The sequence below is a fragment of the Phalacrocorax aristotelis genome, chromosome 17 (assembly GCF_949628215.1).
Source record: "Phalacrocorax aristotelis chromosome 17, bGulAri2.1, whole genome shotgun sequence".
NCBI classification, from domain to species: Eukaryota; Metazoa; Chordata; class Aves; order Suliformes; family Phalacrocoracidae; genus Phalacrocorax; species Phalacrocorax aristotelis.
In genome coordinates this window covers 1763409-1785068 of record NC_134292.1, presented here as the reverse complement: position 1 = coordinate 1785068, position 21660 = coordinate 1763409, and the positions used below count along the sequence as shown (strand labels likewise).

Sequence of the window (21660 nt, the reverse complement as noted above, 5' to 3'; positions counted from 1 at the left end):
TCAGCCCCATGCTGTGTATTAGATGCTGCTTCCCGTAGCTGTGTGCTTACACAGAGCTGTGTAAGAGCTGTGTGCTCTTAATGGTCACTTTTTAAGTCTTGAGGTGCTTATCATTGATGGTTTTGGTAGAGTTTCACAGAGCCACTTAGAAGTTTCTGATCTGATGCACCTGGGCACAGTTTGTCCCATGCTTTTTAACCCAGGGTTTTTAACCCTGAAATTGTAATTTTTTTCTTCCACTTTGGGAAAAATCTACTTTGGAGATGTCGGTATTTCCCTGGGTGATGTAGGTGCTGTTTTCCCCACATCCCGTCTGCCCTTGGGAGGGATGTTACCTCTGCACAGGGAACATCCTGCCAGCAGCGAAGCTGGCAGCATCCTCCCCGGAATCCCCCTGGGGAAGGACTTATTCTCATTTCCATGGAGTTAAATGCTTTTGGGGACAGGTGGGCACCTTTGAGCAAAGGTAGATTTAAGGGCAGCAGGAGCCAGAGAGGTTCCTGCAGGGGACTCACAGAGGATGTGGCTGCCATGGTCTGGGGACAGCCCATGAGAGCAGCTCCTCCAGCAGTATCTTGGGAGGTCCATTAACTCCTCCCGGGGTGAGAACGGAGTCGGAGCAGCGTGTCCTTCGCTCTCCCTCTCAGCTCGATGTCCAGTACTGTGTTACCTGCAGGGACTTTCCTGCTTGTCTCAGTCCCTGATCTTGGCTGAGGAGCTGCCGGGGTGCAGGGCGCTGCAGTTCTAGGAGTGTTTAGCCTCCTCTTCCCCAGTATTACATTGAGAGAAAGAATTGCCTTGTAAAACCTGAGCATCCATGTCAGGAGCCAGAAAAGGCTGAATTCAATTTTCTTGTGTCCAGGCTTTACTTGAGCTACAGTGGCTCCATGACTGCGAGGAGCAAAGGCTTTGAAATAAGAGGCTGAGCCCCTCAGAAAAAAAACCCTGACTCCCCCGAGCTGGGGGTTTAAGGGAATGCCAAATACCATGGCACTTCTGGCAGCACCAGGGGAAGGCCAGTGCAGGCTTCAGCTCACAGCTGTGCCGCCTCTGTGGCCGGTGTTTTCCCAGCTGGAACTCCCGGCTGTGGGCCACAAGAAAGGGCATGTTATTTAAAGAAATGCTGGAGAAGTCGAGGCCACGCCGACGAACCTGCATCTGTTCATTGAAATTTGCTTTGCTGGCGTCAGAGCAGCAGCAATCAGGAAAACCTGATCGAATTACAGACCAAAGAGCGGAGTGTTTGGAGTACTTCTTTCCTGTCTGGGTTTCAAGAAAACTTTTGAGTCAATGAGTGATGCCCAAAGGCAGGGGGAGTCCAGGCAGTGGGCTACAGGTGCAGAGGTTGTGGATGCTGGAACAGGCAGGGCAACATTTGGCTATTTTGGGGTGTGTTGGGGCTTGCTCAATAGGGAAATTGATACTGGGGACTCCATTGCTTTTGCTCTCATCTCAGACCAGTCATCTTCCTTCTCTAAAATGGCCCGTGATAGCTGTCCTGGGGCTTGGAGGCAGCCCTTTCTTCTACTTTCTTTTCCCCTTCTTGGGACATGCTGCCTTGGCCACCTAATCTGAGATAGAAACTGAAACAGTGAAGTGTGAGGTCCTCCAGGGAGGATGTAGTAAAGCCCCTAGGCCATCCCAGCTCAGGACAGGGAAACCCAGATGTTGAGAATGGGAAGACCAGCGTGTGGAGGACAGGGAGACCCTGGTGTTGAGGATGAGAAGATGCAGATGCTGAGAACAGGGAAACCTGCATGTTTAAAGGTATTTCCATTCAATCTCCACCCCTGGTCCCTTTGTTGCAATGAGCTCCTCTCCTTGTTCCTGCTCTGGCTTGGACTTTTCCACAGGTTGCAGTCCCCTAGGGGTGTACCTGCTCCAGGTAGAGCCTTATCTATGTGCCACAGTCTCTCCAGAGGTACACCTGCTGTGGCATAGACTTATCCACAGCCACAGTTGTTCTGTGGTGTGCCTGGTGTGCCTCCAGCCATGATGGGGCTTGCTGGCCAGCTGTGACGGTGTTACTGCCGCTTTCCTTCCCTGTCTTTCCCCCACCATCAGGTGATCTTTAGCAGAGCTCAGCCATGGCACTGTCTGTGAGGACAGGATTTCACAGCCCCGGCGACGCTTTCAACCCGAGATGGAAACCTCACTTGGTGATGAGGCTCCTGCCCATATCCTCTGTGCCACTGAAGAGCAGCAGAGTCTCTGATTGAATTAGTGCAGGGATTTAATTTAATCCCCAAATGTCTCTCATTTTAAAGGAGCCTGTTCATTTCCTTCTAGGGCCTTATCTGATGTGGGCAACCAGCAGTATTAAGCAGAAGGACTGGACAGATAGGGAGCTGTTGGGGAGGGGGAGGGCTTTGCCGGAGTGAATTGAGGGCTGTGTGGGTTTTTCCTCTAATTATTTCATGAAATAATGATGACAGTGATTGCAATACAAATAAGACAAAATGGCATCATTAAAACACACGCTGGTGCAAATAGCATCCTTGCACAGCAAGTCTGGAAACATTCCCTTTTTACAAGAAATAACCGTGGAGGGAGTGAAACAGCCCCAAGGACAGGGTAAGCTGAGATTTGCTTTGTGCCTTCCACCAAATCCAGCTGTTTTGGGGACAGGGCAGATGTCACAGATGGGACTGAGGACATTTAGTCTTCAGACTTGCTGGGGAAGTTCAGGTGATGCTAAATCGCTGCCTGTGGTGCGTCAGGCTGGAAGGGGATGGAGCAGGTCATCTCTCTGCTCATAGGTGTAAAGGGGGCCTTTTTGGCATGATAAAAAAGGCCAAGGGACAGGCAGACATGGGTGAGCTTCTGTGTGTGATGCCCAGGAGGCAGCTGGCTGTGGCGCTGAACCCAAGCATCTTTTTGGAAATCTGGCCCACTTTTTGGACCCGTTAGCTCAGACGGGTGCCTGTGGATGCTGCCTGGTGCCGTGTGGTCTCTGTGCAAAGCGGATGGTGCTGAAGCTTGGGCTTAAACACCTTCAGGGTGTTTCCTGGGGATGACAGCAGCTCTTGCAGCCTGACATCTGCAGCTCCCTGGTGATATCCAGTGGCAGGTTATAATCCATGTGCACCAGCTCTGCAGGGTGAGGAGGGGTTTAGCAGCAGGTTGTCTGTCCCCGGGGCCAGCTCGCAGGGGTCTGCTGTCACAAGCTGGGACCACCATGGGGATACAACCTCCACCCACTCGGTAGCTGCCTCTCTTCCCACTGGGATGTGAGGCTGGATGGGCTAATTCCTGGGGCCACTACTCCTTTTGAAGCTGAAGTCAACCTGATTTATAAAGGCGTTGTGGCTTTGATAGCTCCAACTTTGTGATTGCCATCAGGCTCTTCAAAATGCTTGGATCTTAACTGGTGACACAGTGGTATATTTTTGCTGGGTGACTTGTTAACTGGGGCTGGTCCTGTACAATAACCCCTACCCCAGCCCTGCAGGGTCTGCCTAGGTGGGAAGGGCTTCCCGGGGGGAGGATTTTTCTCTGCTTTGGTCTTTCTTTCCTGCTGAGCTGTTTTTACCCCTTTGGCTCGGATGGGGTCTGTGCAAAGGGAAAAAATCACACAGAAGGGAAGACCCAGCTCTGGCTGGGGGTGCTCATTGCAGGCTCCCCCTGATCACAAAAAAACCTTGGAGGTTTTTTTCCCTTGGGCTACCCCAGGCTTTTCCCTTTTAAAGGGCAGAGCTTGCTCAGGAAAGCCTGGAAAGCCTGGCTGCAGAGGAAAGCTGGCAAAAAACACCCCTTAAGGCTTAAAAAACCCAAAGGGACTGGTAGGAGTGGTTGTGGTTTTGCAGGGCCACACTGCACAGGGCACAGCAGGGCGGCCGTGGGGAGTCCCACAGCCGGGGCACCCAGTCAGGGAGGCTGAGCTGCCCGTGGCCGCGACTGGGCTGAGCTTGGGCAATCCGCAGATGAGCAAAGCCTGGCGCTTCCCTTCTGTGTTTAATAATGCAGTGCAGGAGGGGCTGGAGCTGCCCGACAAGAGCTGCTGGTTATCTCTGCTGCCCTGCTGACCTCAGAGAAGATCTCTGCAGGGCTGAGCCCCCCAGCAGCTCCCGGGGGGACTGGGGAGCCATCAGGGTAAGGATGATGTTACTGGCTCTGCCTCTGCAGCTGGAGCTGAGCCTGGCTGTGCTGGCTGTGCTGCTGGGCTGAGCCACCTGCCACCGGCCCTCCGCTTTCCTCCAAACCCGCCAGTGCTGCCGGCTGCTGGAGGTGGGAGCTGGGTGGCCCCATCCCACTCTGGCTCTGTAGCCACCAGCTCACTGCTGGTGGGGGAACCTGGTGCTCCAGGGATCAGGACCAGGACTGGGTGCTGTGGGAGTGATGGACCTGCCACCACCTGGGGACAATGCTGTCTCACCCCACTGGAGCATTGTTAGGGCTGCACAAATTGGTGCCAGCCTTGTGGTTGGGGTTTAGGAGCGGAGAGGCTCCCCAGGAAGGTGGCCAGTGAGAGAACTGGGGTGCTTCTGCTTTCAACCTTCTTTATCTTCTCTTCTGGGCAGATGCTAGAGACGGACGCTGAGAAGCCGGGGCAGATGCACTCAGAAGATGGGAAGGCAGCAGCGGGTGATGCTCCTCTGGCCGCAGAAGCACCGGCTCCGGCCAAGCCCTGGGAGGCTGTGGGAGCCACCCAGGATCCTCTCCTAGTGGAAAAGCAGCCAGTTGCCACCGAAAAGGGAGAGGAGCAGTCCAGCTCCCTGCCAGCCTTCATCATCCCCGAGCTGCGGCTTGACAGCACCTTCAGCCAGAGCGTGGCAGGCGTGGCAGGCAGCACCACGGACAGCGAGGATGAGGAGGAGGATGATGATGAGGAAGAGGAGGATGAGGAGGATGAGGAGGAAGACAGCGATGAGCACTACTTGGAGAGAAACGAGGCAAAGCGCAGCAGCATGATCGAGACGTCGGGCTGTCAGCCTGTCTACACGCTGAGTGTGCAGAACTCCCTGCGGCGCCGGACCCACAGTGAGGGCAGCCTGCTGCAGGAGGCCAAGAGCCACTGCTTCACCTCCGACACCACCCTCAACTGCTCAGACAGCCAGGGCACCAAAGACCACTGGGCCCTGCCCTCCCCCAGGACCCTCAAGAAAGAGCTCGCCAAAAATGGTGGCTCCATCCACCAGCTTACCCTGCTGTTTTCAGGCCACAGGAAGGTATGTGAGCTGGTGCTGGCTCCGTGGGGCAGCTGGTTCCTGCTTGGCCATGGGGATGGGGGAGCTCCTGGGGTGGAGGTGTCCCAGCATGCGGCCTGTCCCACAATGGCCATGGAAAAGCTGTCATCTGAGGGGCCAGGAAGGTCCCTGCCACTGGCAGTCAGCTGTGGGAGATGCTTAGCACCCGGGGGATGTCACCCAGAGCCAGCATGCTGGTGCTGTGGGTGGGCATCTCCCACCAATGCGTCCAGAACCTACGGGATCCCACATCCTGGAGAATCACTGCTGAGACCGGTGGAGGGAGAGGCGCACCCCAGGTGCCTGCTCCTGCAAAGAGCTGCTCGCAGCAGCTGGGAGGGGGAAAAACCAGGCTCCAGAGAGCCCCTGGTGACAAAGAGTCCCTGGTGCGCTCAGGGATGCCAGAAACAGTGTGGCTTTCTGTCCTGGCCAGCCTCTTGCAGGGCTCCGAGCATTGTGGAAGGCCTGTCTCAGAAAAAGGTTGAGGTCAGCAGTGATTTCTGACCCTGACATGCAGAAAGGAGGAGCAGCGGAGGGCCGTGCAGCAGGAGCTCTGCATGGGGCTGGCCTCTGCTCAGGGGGCTGGCTGGCTGGGGTGCTCCCTGTGCCTTCCTGGAGCAGAGCTTGCCTTGGCTGTACTTGCTGTACTGGCATAACAAATATTTACAGGAAACAATGTGCCATTGCAGAGATTGTGTGTGAGAAGTGTTGCTTGCCCCACTCTCCCTGGGTGAAGCCTGGCTGGGCGCTGAAAGCAGCTGCCTGCCTTCCTGTGGCGCTGGCCCAGCACCCTGCTCTGCCCAGCTATGCTCATGACAGCTTGGTCTCTGGCAGCGACTGTGGGTACTGCTCTGCTCAGTGCTGCATTGCATGGCTCAGGTCCACGTTGCATTGCTTGGAGTCATGTTGCACACCTCAGGACCTTGTTGCATGGCTCAAGACCATGCTGCATGGCTCAGGACCATGTCACACTGCTCGGGACCACCTTGCAGTGCTCAGGACCACATTGCATGCCGCTCCACAGCAGCTAGCTCCTGGGCAGGAGGGGCTAGTACAGAGCCCTGCATGCCCCCAGGCATAGCTGGATGATGGGGTTAAACCCTCGATGGAGTTAACCCTCTTCCTACCAGGTTCATGCTGCTTGAAAAGCCACCTCTGATGCTGTTTCCTGGAGCACTTTTGTGCTGAGTACCCAGCCAAGTGGTAGAGTGTTCTTTCAAGCCTGACAGGCTGGTCAGATCATGCTGCTGTGCAAAAGGGTAGCCCAAATCCTCTTGGAGGCTGATGCTAGCAATTGTGGGCTGAGGGGTTCAGACCCCCTCCCAATCCTATCAAGCAGGGTCACCTTTGTGGCAGGGACACCCATGCTGCCCGGCGCAGATGCAAGGGTGCTGGTGTCAGTGTCAGTGCCTGGTGAGAGTGTCCCGTCAGGGCTGCCAGTGACAAGGCTCTTGGAAAGAGGTTTCACAGTGCCGCTGTGCGAGCAGCCTGGGAGCACGCAGCTCTGCAGCCAGAGGCTGCTGCGGTGCTGGCTGAGACTGGGCGGGCTGTATGCTCGCTGCTGGGGGGAATGTACCCCTCTCCTGCTCCTGCTCCGGAGACCCCCCAGCTGTGCTTTCTGGGCTGATCTGGGCGGATGTTTTTCAGTGGGGGCATTCTGAGCTCCTCCTGGATTCGACTGCCCAGGTGCAGATGAGACTGGGATTTTTTGGAGCAGGGACTGGGGCAGCCTGTGCCAGTGGTGAGGGCAGTGTGGCTACTGGGACTCCTTGTACTCCCACTTGTAGCCCTGCAGCGTATGGCCGCTGCCTTAACCCCCTGCCCATATGCCCTCCTCGGGCACTCCCTGCCTGCTCCCATTGCCCTGCCCCTCCGTCCGCCTGTGGAGGGGCCAAGGCTGCCTGGGGGCCACAGCAGGCAGGGGAGCCTGCATGGTGCTGGGCCAGAGCATGCACGGGCTTTCAGGCTACTGCCATCCTCCTGCCTACATTTGGAGGGACTTTTGTCAGGCTGTGTCTTTTGCCTAGTTTGGTGAAACCCTCCAAGGTTTCTGGAGCAGGAGACTGATATACAATTCCCCTATGGATCCCCTCCAGTGGCAGCACCAAGCTGCCAAGCACCGGCGATACGTGCACCCAGTGGCCTTGGTGGCAGGTCCAGCGCATCCATCAAAGTGCTGGTTTTTTATTCCTCCTCTGGGAGCGTTTCAGAGGAGCTCATTTTGTTGGCCCTTTTAACGCCGTCATGGCCCGTGTGCCTCCCCACTCCCCTCCTTCCCTTGGTTGAGGCTGGGAGGTGGTTGTTTTAAGAGCATATTGCGGCTGGGAGTGCTGGGACTCCTCGGGTGAGCTCTGCTGCTGCCTTTTGTCCCCAAGCGCAGCGGAGCCTCTCTGGACAATGGCAGGAAATGTGCTCCGGCTGCGTGTCGCCCCGGCCAGCCTGCCTGCCGGGGCCCTATCTGGTTGGGGAAGGTGCTTTGCAAGGGCTGCATTGTTTGGGGCCGATAAACTCCGGAAACCTGGGCGCAGAATGGAAGGAAATGTCAAAAACCTCGAGCCCAGGGCTGTGGGGCTGCGCAGCAGGTTCCCACGGCACGGCCACGGGGCGGCGATCCTGGAAAGCACCCCAGCAATGCAGGGCTGAGCTCGGTTGTGGGGTCAAGCTGGCCGTGAGCATCTTCCAGTCTCGCTCAGTAATGGATGAGTTGCTAAAGCTCCCAAGCTATGGTGGTCCCAGAGGTTCCCATGCCTAGCCCCAGGCTTCATGGCTTGGAAGCTGCACGGGTGCTGACCCGAGCTCACGGTGCATCCAAAGTTCCCTTGGTTTGCCCAGGCTGCCCCAGGGTGGTGGTTGGGGAGTGGAGACCTCTGGGTGCTCCTTGGACTTGAAAGCTGCCATGATACAGTTCTGTTATGGCTGAACTGCTCTAATTTTTCCTGCCTTGGGACTGCTGGGGGACCCCTGATTGATTTTGGGTGCCCACCCTGGGTCTGGGGGGACCAGGTAGGTGCCCTGCGGGCTGGGGAGGGGTCCAGTGCCCACTCAAGACAGTAGGAACAGGAGCATCAGGAATAGGGATGAGGGTGTGGTCCCCATAGGAGGTACCACTGTCAGCATCTTGAACCTGGAAGGCTACCTGCAACACCAGCCGTGGTGCCTCCTCAGATGCTCCAGGAACACCACAACCCATAGGATGGGCAGGGGTGAGGCAGGTTCCCATGCCAGAGAGGAGCTTGTCCCATTGCATTGCCTCAGCCAGCTGTGGTTGTGGGGAAGGAGTCCTGTGGATGTGGTGGCTTTGGGCTGTGGGGTGCAGAGACCACAGGGGATGCTGGCAATGCTGGTTGGTGGCACTTGGAGTGCCTGCGCTGGCATGATGATGCAGACGCTGTTTTTCTGTTCCCTCCCAGCTGAGCGGAGCCGACCCCGAATGCAGCTGTGACGAAGGGGATGAGACCTCCCGCAAGAAAAGGAGCAGGAGCCTGTAAGTGTCACATTGTGGTGGCATCAGAGTGTACCAGGGCTGTTTGCTATGGTCAAACACCTTGTCTGAGGCCTGCTGGTCCAGGCAGCCCTCAGGGTCCCCCTGTCTTGTTTGCCCAAGGTTTTCCAGGAAGAAAGCAACAAAGATGCATGTGAACTAAGGTTTCACTTCAGACAGGGAGTCATGATTTTCAGGAAGAAGGGTGGGAGGCGTGCTGGGGGCATCACACAGCCCAGCTGGGAGCAGCACCCTGTTTGCCTTGCTTTGACAGACAGGGAGAAGGAGCCGGCTCTTGCCAGTGGTGTGGGGAAAACAGCTTCCCTGGTGCCAGCAGAGCTCTGCTCTGGCAGCACTGGTTTTAGGGAGAGGACATGCAAGTGGCAAAGCATGAGCTGGGGGCCTCCTTCCCACTGGCTCCATGCTGGGAGGAGGAATGGGGAGGTTTCCCACCATGGGATGGGATCCAGCCCTTGCAGTACATTGCAGCGTGCGGGCAGCGTGGCAGGAGCACCGAGTGCAGGGGCCACCGAAGGATGCTCGCAGTCCCTCCACCTCTCCTGGTAAGACTTTGGGGGATGCCAAATAGTGGATCCAGGCAAGGACGAGGCAGCTGTGGCCTTTGCTTCCCACGAGTGCAGCTGCATCTGGGTGGGGGCAGGCGTGCTGCCAGGGCTGAGTGAGGATGTTTTGGAAGGAACCATCTCCGGTTTTGCAACGCAGGATCCGGCCGGGTGTCACGGCCGCAGGGATGCCCGGGGCTGGGTCTTCCCCTGCTCACTGAGGCTTGGGGCAGGTGGAGAAGTCACACGTTGTTTGAGTGGCTCAGGGGGTGCGAGGGGGCCGAGCGTCCTGGCTGCGCACGCAGGCTCGATGGCTTCTCCACTCGTGTTGCCTGCCAGTGAGTGGCACTGTTGTCCCACATGCTTCCTAGCTGCAGCTGGCTATTTTTAGCTCTTTTCATTATTACCCCCCCCCCAACCACTTGAAGTTAAAATTAATCCCTTGCAGTCTGCATCAGGGACGTCCCTCCATCCACGTGTCCCTGCTGTGGTGCTGAGCTGGGGGAATCGGGCTGGCGGGGGGAGGCTCAGCCCCCCAGCTTAGCGGGGTCAGGGGCGGTTGCAAAGAGGGTTTTCTCCTCACCTTGAGACTGCGCTGGGGAGCCTCTCAGCATCGCACCAGCTGGCTATTGGCTGCGCAGCCTGGTTGCCAGCCATCCACGGGGAGTATTTATGGTGCAAGTGGCTGGGGTTTCGCACTTGCCTCCCCTCCTGGCACTGGCACACTCTGCCGGCCCAGTTCACTCGCCGGCGCTCCCCGATGTACCACGCGATGGTGGACTTTTCTGAAAAATACCTGGAAAGGTAGGACTTGAGCTTCCTGCAGGGAAAGGTGATGCGCTTTGCAAGGGATGGGTGATGTGCAGGGTGATGGGACTGGATGTGGTGTATTGGCAGTGCCAGGGCACCAGGTGCAGATCACTTTATAGGGGTGATTCCAGAGAGAAACTAGCACTTTCTTATGAAACACTATTTTTGCTGTGGCATTTTATGCCGTAGATCAGCCACAGCTAAGGGCTGTGTGTGCCTGCGGCTGCCACAGACTGATTTCGTACCGCTTGCTATTTATTTACAAGTGTGTGCAAGAGAAGCAGCGGGTTTTAAGTTGGGGAACTTCCTTAGGTGGTTCTTGCTGGCGTATTACAGCTGGCAAATCTGCCCACGAGCCGCAATCACCTGCAAACCCCAGAGCCTGGTGTGCGGCAGGGCTACCCACTGCAGCTGGCTGGCATTGTGCAGTGGACTGTGTGGGTGGAGGCAGCCCCCACATGTGCTGGGGCACACACAAGGGCTTTTCAGAGCTTTGAAAGCCCCACCGGGCGCCGAGCTGCAGCGGCTGCTTTGCTAAACTGGGAACACTGCTAAAATTGTTGCTTGGGGCTGCGTGGGATGGCCCGTCCTGTGTGGTGGCTGGGCCTCAGCTGCCGGCGTTGCTGGCAGCATGGTAATGGGAGGCAGATGGTGTTTGGAGCGTGAGGCTCCATGTTTGGATCCGCTTTTCCCACGTTAGCGCTGAGCCGGTGCCTGGCAGCTGGCAGCAGGGGGACGCGTGTCCTGCTGGGACCGCAGCCCAGATGAAGGCAGGGAAACCACCCATGCCCCCCGCGAGGGCACGGACAGCCCCGCGGGGGTAATTGCCCTCTAAAATCCTTCTCCGGCTCAGGGTGCTCAGCACCTTGCAGGACTCAGCCCTGGGGTTGTTGCAGCTATTTTGTCTCTGTTGATTGCTGTATTTTACCCTCCTGGGACTGGAGAGAGCTGTGGGTCCAGACAGCATCACCTGGGGTGGGGTACACCCTTGCTTTGCATCACTCCTACGCCCCTTGTGTCCCCAGCCAGCTCTGGGCATGGCTTGGCCAGGTAGAGGTGGCTCCTCCAAGCACCCTTGTGTAGACCCACTGGTGTGGGACCCGTGGGAGGTTGCAGAGAGCAACCTGGCCATGCCAGCCGTTCACCCTGGTGGCACCACCAGCCTCGGTGCAGGATGAGCATCCCATGCCACCCTGCGTGTCTCCTGCACCCCTTCGTGTTGTGGTGTCATGCAGGGGGTGTGCCACGAGGGGACAGCATCGTCCACGCCTGTCACCTCTTCCACCTCCTGCTCCCCTGCCTTGGCCCCTGGGAACCCCTCGCAGGGCCAGGCTGGGGCTCTGCTGGGGGTCCCACTTTCCCGCGGCACTTGCCAAAAGTCTTTGTCCCGCTTTGTCCCGGTGACAGTTTCCTGGGGGAACCGGGAGCCCTGTCTCTGGGTGTCTGTCTGTCCAGGGGTGGCAGAGTGGGGACCTGTGCAGGGTGGCGGCACGATGTGTCTGTGCCCCAGCGCTCCTCCGCATCACACGCTGCCTGTCCCACCCCGCCCTTACGGAGATGTTCCCCTCGGCCGTGCCCATCCCGGGCTGGCGCCGGAGGAGTGAGGGCCAGCGGCTCACACGGGGGGTCCCAGCCCCACCCCTACACGGGGGACATGGTGAAGCACTGCTGTCCCACGCTGCTCCTAACCCCACGTAGCCCCGCCGCCTTCCCCGCGACGCCTGTGCTCTATAAATAGCCCTCGTAAATCCCCACCGCGATTATTTTCCCCGCCGTCTCTTGAAAGGCCCCACTCTCCGCCCTCGGTGCCGATTTTTCCACCTTTCCTCGAGTTTCCCCAGCAACGGCAGAGCCGTCCGGACTAGCAGCGGGGCTGACACAGCCCTGACTCACGGGCGCCCCGCTCACCCCACGCCACATTTAAAGCTCCCGCGGGCTGAGCCCTCCCACTTCCGCGCTGGCCGCGCCGGGCGGGGGCGCGGCACGGAGCCCGCCTCAGAGCGCCGCAGCCTCTGGCCGCGCCGGGAGCCGCTGCGCGGGCTCTCCCAGCAGCCATGCCCTTTTTCCGTGACCTTTCCAAGCCCCAGCCGCTGGAGTTCCATGCGGAGATGCTGCTGGGCGTGCAGAGACCCCACAACGGCAGCCTGCAGCGCCGGCACACCATGAAGGAGTAGGTGGTGGGCACGGGGCGGTGGGCGGCGCACGGGATGAGGCTGCCGGCAGGTCCCCTGAGTGCCGGCTGTCCCCCCCCCAGCCCCTCGCCCGCCTGCTAAAACTTGCTCTTCCCTCTAGAGCCAAGGACATGAAGAACCGGCTGGGGATTTTTCGGCGGCGAAACGAGTCCCCGGGAGCCAACCCCTCCAGCAAGCTGGACAAAGTGCTCAAATCACTCAAGTAGGTGCCGTGAGCGGGTGGTGCAGGGACTGGGGGCCGTGGGGGCTTCGGGATGAGCCGCACCGGGCTCAACATCGCCTCCAGGGAGGCTGGGGTCACCCCGTTTGGGGAAGCTGTGGACAAACAGTTTTTGTATCCACAGGAGCATTACAAACATTTGTTGGCTGAGAATTCCCCCTCAGGCGGGTGGGAGGTCGGTGCCTGGGAGGTGGCACGGCGGTGGTGCAGGCTGGAAATTTCCCTGACGGCTGCTTTCTACCGGTGCCTGTATGTGAAACTTTAACTGGCCGGAGGATGGTTTGAAAAACCGCTTTGCTCTGGAGATGCTCCAGACAGCCGGAGACGAGCCCTCCCTGCTCTTGCACCCGGTGGCTTATCCAGCTGCTTGAATAGGGCAGCTGAAATCCCCGCTGTCTCAGCCTCCTCGGCAGTGCCTGGAACTTTTTCTAATTCTTGCTGGGACGCCCCAAGCAGCACAGCTGCCTGCACAGCCCTCTTTATATCGGCATTTCTTCCAGCCGGTCTAAAGGCCGCGATTTCCTTCCAGCAGACCCACCGCGGCGCTGCCTGGTGCAAAGCCTGGCTCTGCCACAGATGCTCCAGCGATGCTGGTGCCGACGTGGGAGCCGGGGCCAGCCCGGTGTCGGCTGGAAGTGTTTTGCTCATGCTGCATCGTGGCAGGCGGTGACCACGGCTTTCGCAGCTTCACTTTGCCAATGTGTTGTCCCTCTCCTGCAGGCCCACTCCTGAGGAAGCTCTCAAGTGGGGGGACTCCCTGGAGAAGCTGCTGCTGCACAAATGTAAGTGTTTGCCTGCCTCTTCCGCCTATTTGCTACTGGGGGAGTATCCAGACACGTGCATGGATAAAGCTGGGATTTCCTATGTTAATCCCTTCTGGTGTTTGGGGGTAGACAAAGAGAGATGAGGCTGCCCCTTGCCTGCACCCCTTCTGCTCATGCCTGGCCCAGGAGGGATTTTGTGATGGGGCTGCAGCCCCCCTCCAGCTTGGGGAGGAAAAGGCAGCAATTAATGTCTGTGTCTGATTCAGAGCTGTGCAGTGGGTCTGTGAAGCAGGAGCTGCATTAGACCATTCCCCTTCTTGTGTATCACAGCTGGGGCACCCCACGTCATGGTCACATCCTATGCCTGACCCCCATAGGGATGGCCGGGGGTCCTCTCTCTGTTGCTGCCCCTGCTCCAATCCCAGCCTCTCTCTTTTGGCTCTCCATGCATGCAGCTGGGCTGAGGACTGTGGATTCAGCACATGGATGGCTTGAAATTGCTATGCTTCGTCTGGCAATGCCGTCGCTGCTTGCTTTGCGCAAGGGCTCACGAGGGGTTTTTAGGGGACCATGTAGGGAGGTAGTTTAGGCTGCACCTTTGCAAGGCTGCTGGGCTGTTCCCTGCCTGTGAGCCGGGAGTAGAGACGTGTCTCTGTCCCTGCAGACGGACTCGCTGCCTTCAGGGCCTTCCTGCGCACTGAGTTCAGCGAGGAGAACCTGGAGTTCTGGCTGGCCTGTGAGGAGTTCAAGAAGATCAAATCCCAGTCCAAGATGGTCTCCAAGGCCAAGAAGATATTTGCCGAGTACATCGCCATCCAGTCCTGCAAGGAGGTGAGGGCTGGCTCCCATGCCGGCGTGTGGCTCCGCGGCATGGCAGCTGCCGGCGGAGCTGCTCACTGGCGCTGCTCTCTCTGCCTGCAGGTCAACCTGGACTCCTACACGCGGGAGCACACCAAGGAGAACCTGCAGAACATCACCCGCAGCTGCTTCGACCTTGCGCAGAAGAGGATTTATGGGCTCATGGAGAAGGACTCCTACCCCCGTTTCCTCCGCTCTGACTTGTACTTAGACATAATTAACCAGAAGAAAGCCAGCTCCCCACTGTAGACCCAAGGACTCTCTTGGGGCAGGTTGGGAGCTGTGTGTTTACATGAAATCGGGCAGCGGAGGCCTTCCTGAGGGATGGCAGAAATGTGCCTTCCTGCTGCCGTTTGTGCCCCCAAGCCGTATTCCTGCAGCGGACAGGTGCGGGGCAGCTGAAGGCACCGAGCATGAGGCCAAGGGGACCAACAAGCCAAGCAGTCTGGTACTGCTCCATCGCCCCATCTCACCATCGCTGGTACGACGCCTTCGGGGTGACTCCGGCATGGATTTTAGCCAGGAGGGAAGCTCCCACAAGACTACTGTGAAGCACGCACCTGAGCTGCGAGTGTTGCTGGAAGGCGACGAGTGATCCCCTTCGAGGAGGAGGAGAACTTTTGTGCAGGGCTCCGGCAAGGGGACAACAGCACCGACATGAATATCTTCCCCAGATAAAAGACTTCTGAACTGGGCCAGCCCCACAATGCTGCTGTGCTTCCCCGTGCCGGTGCTGCCTCCCGGCTCCCCCGAAGCAGATCTCGCAGGAGCCCGGCGCTTCCTTCGCTCGTGGCGGGTGCCCCCGGGAGCAGCGAAAGCCGGGCCCTTCCCTTATGCTGGAGGTGTGCAAGCCGACTGCCTCCCGCTCCCACCCCTGGTTTATTTATTGACCTCCTATAGCTGGACGCGTTGCTGTGTAATAGGAAATCCTCGTGTCCTTTCCCGTTCTGAAATTACAAGTGCAATATTTGTGTGTGTCACGGCGGAGTTCTCCAGTGGAGTGGATGCCTTTTTTTCTGAGTGCGTACAACATTTTCTAAGTTAGCAGGTTTTATCTGACAAAATGCGTTCCCTAGCAGCGGGCCGCTGGGGGAGCCTGGGTGTATATATCATGCCCTGACGACGGAGGGTTTGGTGGTGGAGAAAAGCAGCTCTGCGAATCAGACGCTCTCCTAACTCTGGATAACAATATTGTGTTTTGAGGAGCGGGGGTTATTGCTGAGCCTGGCAGAGCTGGACAGACTGCCTGCCTCCAGGCGCCCATTTTACAGTGCGAAGCATCTCTGCAGCTAGCAAAAATACATTGTCATGGTCATAGGTAAATAAAAGGAGAATATAATTTCTTGTAGCTGCCTTAATTCGTGGCATGTTTCTCAGCGCTGGTAGAGCCGGGAGTCCCCTGCTTCACTGAGGAGTGTAAGATCCTGTTACTGCATGGCTGAAGATGGGAAAATCTAGTTCTGTGAATTTCTGAGCTGTTTTTCATGATGGAGTGGCTGCCAGATGCTCATTAGGTCAGGCCCGAGTGTAGCCCTGCATGAACACAGAAAGTTTTGCCCGAAATGAAACTGTTCCCAGGGTTAGTGTTTACTGTTTAAACATGGTGGGGCATGAACCTCTGAACACAGAAATGCCCAGAAACATAAGTGACCCAGTGTAGCTCCAGGTCCCTCGGGGGACACACCAAAAGAAGCAACAAAGAGCCCAACAGTGCTATTTCAGGTCCCAGCTGCGTGGCTCGGCAGGGCTGCTCCTTCCCTGGCAAACGCAGCGCTTCGATAACTCTGGTGTATGATGCAAATGCTTTGTAAATGTCGTTCACGGAGTGCTCGGCAGTTGAAATGTCTCGTGCCCATCACCTGCTTGTGGTCGGCCTTGGGTGCCTCAGAGATGTGCTTACGGTGTCACGGGGCGGTGCCGTGGGGCAGCGTGGCATAGAGGTGCTGCTGGTGATGGCCAGGGATGGAGGCGGCGTGGCTGCCCCAGCAATCCCACCTGGGCACAGCTCTCCCTCACAGGTACCATCACTTCTGGGGAACTGTCTCCCTCCTTAAGGAGCTAGCAGGTGATGGCCAGGTGGGGAAGCTGAGGCAAAGCTGAGGGCACCCCTCAGGGGTCAGCTGAAGGCAGCAGAGATGGTGGAACACCTGTGTAGCTCTCCTGGGGGTGCTTTTGGCACCCTGGGGTCAAGGCGTGTGGGCCAGTGTCCCAGCTGCGACCCTGTCATGGACCCTGGAGCTGCTGGGACCCAGCAGGTCGATGCAGCCTCCCTGCGAGTGCTGCCGCAGTCACCCCAGCTTCTCTGAGCCAGACCCCCTCTTTCTCCCAGCGTTGCTGAGAGCCTTCATCTCCCCTCCTTCCCAGCTGGGAGAGTTTCCCGTCATATCTGGCCTTGACGGAGATTTTCTTGCTCTTTCCCCTCCTCTCGGTCACCTGCATACTCTTGACCTCCCCTCGCTGCGTCCCAAGCCATCAGTGTCAGGGAGCTGTTACTGCAGGGTGACTTGTTGACACCCCCCACCCCGTGTCCCTGGGCTCCAAGGGACAGCGTGCAGAGGGACTTGGCTCAGGGTCTTTGTGGTACTGGGCAGCTCCATACCTGCTGTTAACCTCCTCTCTGCCCTGAAGGCCAGCGAGCCCTCCTGTGGCTGTCGGTGATGCATCCAACCCACACAACCACCCCGGGTTTTGAGCCTATAACCTGCCTTGCTTATGTGAATTATCCGAGCCCATCCGGCAGGGCAGGCAGCAGGGGCTGGCGCTGCTGTGGGACATGTGGTGTGGGAATCTGATGCGTGTCTTTGAATAAAGGGCACTGACCTGCCTGCAGACAGTGCCCGCAGGGGACAGAGGCACTGCCATATGCAAAAGGGAGAGAACAGGGGACGTGGGGTGACTCCCTGGAGAAAACGGAAACAGCCCTGCGTGAGCAACAGAAATTTGGTTATTGCTGTAATTTATTGAATTTATTCAATATGATTTATTGAATTATTTACAGAATGTATTGCTGGCCCACTAGGCTAGCGTGAGTCACTCTGCCAACACCATCCCCGTGTGCTTGGGAGGTGCTTGATTTCTAGGAGAGGCAGGACTCGGGTGGGAGGTGGAAATGCCAGGTGCTCGTCCCATGTTCTCCTGGGATGGCCAGTGCCCTCTGTTTGCCCTCTGCAGCAGGACAGGTCTCATCATGGACCCTGCGGTGACACTGAATCCACAGCTTTGTCACCTCTGGGCTGCAGGAGAGGAGCTGTGCCATCTTCTCCAAGAACTTTTTGCCACAGAGTGAAGGGTATGAGAAACTTGGAGCATCTGCATGGAAACTGGATGGGGGGAGATCAGCTCATGGAGGGGGTTTGTTCATGGGGGACATTGGTTAGGATGGAGATACAGCCCCACTGCCCTGAGCAGCTCCTTTTCCAGGTCGGATGAGGGGATGGGGAGCTGCTGAGGCTGTTATGGGAGCACTGAGCTTCCAACACAAGCAGGAGGAGGACAGAAATGTCCTTATTTACCACAAAATAAGATGTCCAGGACAAAATCCAATCAGGCTGCAAGGAGAAGAAATTATTGAGTTGTTGATGCCAATGCAATGAGCCTGGGCAATGAAAATGGGAATTATGTGTTCCTAATTCCTAATCTGAGGCACAGCCTAAAAACAACCAGAGTTGCTCACAGCCAGAGGGATGTTCCCAGGGAAGCAAAGCTGAAATTGCTGGAGGTCGCCTGGTTGAGAATGGCCCTGGGGGAGGGAGAAGTGCCCTTTTGCAGAGATAAAGCCATTACCTGCACCCCAACCTGCCGCCACCGAAGCCATGAAGGTGGTGGGTGGCATGGGGTGGCGACAGCGAGAGCCACTGCCTGTCTCGGGTTCGTCCCAAAGCCCGTGTGTGTGCAGGCAGCTGCCTGCGGACATCGCTGCCACCGCGCTACCGTTTCACACAGTGACTGAAGGCAATTTCCCATGAGGAAACCGGTGCCTTCCCAAATGGGGAGGATGCTGTACAGGGCCTTATCTCAGCAGATAACAAGGATTTATCTCGGGGCTAAAAATTACTGGTTGCTCAGTTTCAAACAGTCACAAATCAGCTGTGTTTGTTCTATGTAAACAGGGTAAAGTCCACGGAGACGCGGGTGCTCTCGCTTCATTCGCAGGACGAAGCTCACCAAGCTAAAGGTGTCCATGAGGCAAAGCACCCCAGGGAAAAGATTTAGACTGGAAAATGGGAATAATCACCAGAAAGTGCTGAATGCTTTATTAGGTTGAAAAAAAATGCCATGACCCCATAGGTGAAAAAGGTTAAGACTGATGGGAAGAATGTCCTGCAGTCCTGGGTTTAACTTCATGGTTTCCCCACACCTTCAGGGTGTGATGAACCAAAAGGTCTTGGGGAGGCTGGTAAATCACTTACCTGTCCCAGGTGATGGGCCTTGACCTCTCAAGTGTCTCTCGGCTCAGTATTTCATCAGCCTCCTAATGTACCAGCCAGAGCGTTGGGCTCATCTGTGATTTACAAAAGCAAATGAAGTTCTGAAAATAGCAGCTACATGAAAATATGGTTCAAGTTGCCAAGCACTCCTTGGATGAAGACTTATTGGGAGAAGCTAATGAGCAGCGTGGGCATCCCACGTTGGGGTTTTGCCCCCTCGGCCAGCACTGGTCCTCACCTGCACACAGATGAGCGGCCGCAGCCTTTGGGGAAGCGTGATGCTTTGCAGCCAGCAGCACTCAGGTTGAAAGGGGGTCTCATTTCAGAGCTGGCTAGCATCTGTGAGTGTAAAGCCTTTCTCTTATTTCTGCAAAAAATGAAAAGTTTACCTTTTTACAGGTGTGCACCATGCCCCAAGACACCCAGCAATGCACAGCTTTTACTGGGTTTTTCCAAGGCACCCATGTTGGAGTACAAGCATATCCAAATAAACATAACTTTCTACTAAGCAAAATAATTCCTTGGACCCCTGATTAGACAAATATTCTCAGAATAGAAACAAGGCTACTTCAGAGCCATAGACTAAACATAGCTCAAAAGCTAGTTATTGAAACTGCAGACACAAGAATTTCCCTGCCCTGGTGAAACAGCTGACTTGCTCTGCAAGTCATTTAACCCCGCTCAGAAAGTTACTGAGGCTTATCAGGAGCACACCAGACTTATGTGGGCAGCCGAGGTGCCCAGAAGCTGCCGGAGGCCCGCCACAGGAACACCTGGTCTTCGGCCATCTGCATGGTGGGGCTGGAAATCAGGGTTGGTCTGGGTTTGTTTGGGGACTTCTGCTTCCACTGGATTAGATAAGGGCCAGGGGGGTGCAGGGATGTACTCAAGGGCTCCTCTCCTTCCAGATGATGATCCTGGGGCTGGGCTCAGAAAAGCTGTATGGGGCAGTTGAGGGGAGCCTCTGCAGTGTGATGGGGGGGACCCGGCTCAGCACTGCCCTGTGCAGGGTTTCATCCTGCTCAGGGGAGCTGCAACCAGTGATGCCCTTCAGCTGCATCATTGACTTGAGGCTGTAAGGACAAGTGCCACCAACCTCTGTGGGTGGCATCAGTAACGTCACTCCTAAACAATCCAAGAAGGCAAAGAAGGAGAAAATAAAGTCTTCTATAGTAAAAATAAAAACAGTCAGACTCAGATGTTGTCTGTCAAAGAAATAAAGTAAGCTGAGCTGGGCTGCTGCCAGGACAGGAAATCCAGCGGCTGTAAGAGTCCCTTGGGTCCTGCTAATTCATTTGGGAATCATTGTTATGACCCTCTTATTGCTCATTTTCTGGTTCTTCTCTGCATTAGGTAATTTTTACTCAGTTCATCCAACTCACACAGTCCCCGGTGCTGGGGAAGGCAGGCAAATAATGCTGACTCTCAGCCAGCCTTGAGGCACTGGGAAAGGCTGGAGAAAAGGATAGTGAAAAATACTTTCCTTTGCTGCTGAGCAGATCTGCAGGGCAGTGACACGAGGGGAGGACGAGGAGGACCTCCTCCCAAAGGGTGACCCACCGCCAGCATCCCCCACCCCGTTTTGGGTACCACCGAGCTGTGCACAGAGCATGGGCAGAGCTGGAGGTGATGAACTGGATTCTCTACCTTGGAAAGATCCAGGACACCCCGCCCCCCCTTCCCTGCCTTCATCCTTTGGCAGAGGGTGAGGAAGAGGGTGGTGGGGAAAAGGGAGAAGAGCCAAGCGGGAGCAGGTGGGGACCGGGGATGGGGTGTTTACACAGGAGCCATTTGCAAGTAATTTCTTGTCCCTTCCTGAACTAATGGGGCAATTATTGAAGGACACACGTGTTTCTCACGGAAAGTTCCACCCAGCCCGTGCGTCAGTTCGTCGGTGTAGCAGCCCTATTCTCCCTAACGCAATCACAGTGTTTCCAGACAAAGACAAGTGGGTGAAACCTCCTGCTCCTGGGACTGGGGACAGCAGTGACCGGTCACAGAGTACCAGACAAACCTCCAGGGCAGATCAACAGCTCTGCAGCAAATGGGCTTACGTGTTGAAAGCCGATCCGCAAAGCCGAACAAACACCCCTCTGCTCTTTGATGTAACTCCTGTGCTTGACACTAGATGTCTGGATGTGTGCATCTGATTTTGTACCCTGTTCCCTCCAACCAGCTCAAGAGGGATGTGGAGAAATCAGAGGGGGTGCTCCAGAGGCTACTGAGGTGGTGGTGGACCTTGGCACAGGACCTCTGTGGAGGGATGGAGAGAGATGGGTTCTAAGAGCATCCTACCACTTTGGGAAGGACAGCCACAATGATGATGGAGCCACACTCTTCTTGGTAGCACCAGGTGACAAAATAAGGGGCAACAGCCTCAATGTGTGACAATTTTCAGACCTGCAGCTTGGACAACAGGAAAAATATTTTCATTGTAAGGCTGATAGAGTAGAAAAACAGGCCCCCAGAGAGGTAGGAAGTCTCCATTATTGGAAGTGGTCAAGACTTGGCCAAAGTCACAGCTGACCTGATTGAGTGCTGGCGATATCCCTGGTCTGAGGGAGGGTTGTACTGGACCCTGAGGACGCACCCCGGCACACTGAGGAGTCTGCCCCTTGCTTTGCTGGTGGACATGGGCAACGTCTTCCAGGGCACAGGCACTGAGCCCACAGGAGCTGTGGGACAGAGGTGCAGCAGGCTGAATTCCTCACAGGAGCTGTGGCGATGAGTCTTGTGCTTTTCTACAAGAAAGAAATAAATTTCTATGGCTTGGGGACAGGCCCATCATGTTAATGTCTGAGCTGAGGGAAGAGCTCCTTCCTTTCGCCCTCTGACCAGCTCTGAAGCTGTTTGGTTCTGGGTAAAAGATGAAAGCAGAGTGCCAAAAATTGGGATGGACTTGCTGTGGGGTGGTGACGTGGAGCTCAGGGTGACACCTCTGCTGTCTCCAGCTGTTCTCTGATCAGGCAAGCTCATCTTAAATGATATGACTATGAAATTTTGATCTCCAGATTACTGTTTTTCCAGAACTAATTTTAAAAATCTTTTTTTTGGCCCCACAAACATGCCTGAGCAGCACCCTGTTATCTGATAAGGGATCAGACATGGGATGGGGATACTGGATGGCTCTTGCAGCTATTGCCCAACATATTTAATTTA

General features: G+C 56.4%; 1 protein-coding gene across 9 annotated transcripts in view; it reads left to right on the top strand.

Moving 5' to 3' along the window:
- Nucleotides 1-15413, top strand: part of RGS3 (regulator of G protein signaling 3) — an 82743-nt gene extending 67330 nt beyond the window's left edge. For 8 of the 9 annotated variants that reach the window (XM_075112587.1, XM_075112586.1, XM_075112590.1 and 5 more), the window contains 6 exons: nt 4521-5168; nt 8597-8670; nt 12333-12434; nt 13173-13234; nt 13881-14047; nt 14138-15413. In XM_075112587.1, coding sequence (XP_074968688.1) covers nt 4521-5168; nt 8597-8670; nt 12333-12434; nt 13173-13234; nt 13881-14047; nt 14138-14323 — 1239 coding nt within the window. In that variant the 3' untranslated portion in view covers nt 14324-15413. The other variant, XM_075112594.1, reaches the window with a different exon arrangement.
- The last annotated feature ends 6247 nt before the right edge of the window (nt 15414-21660 follow it).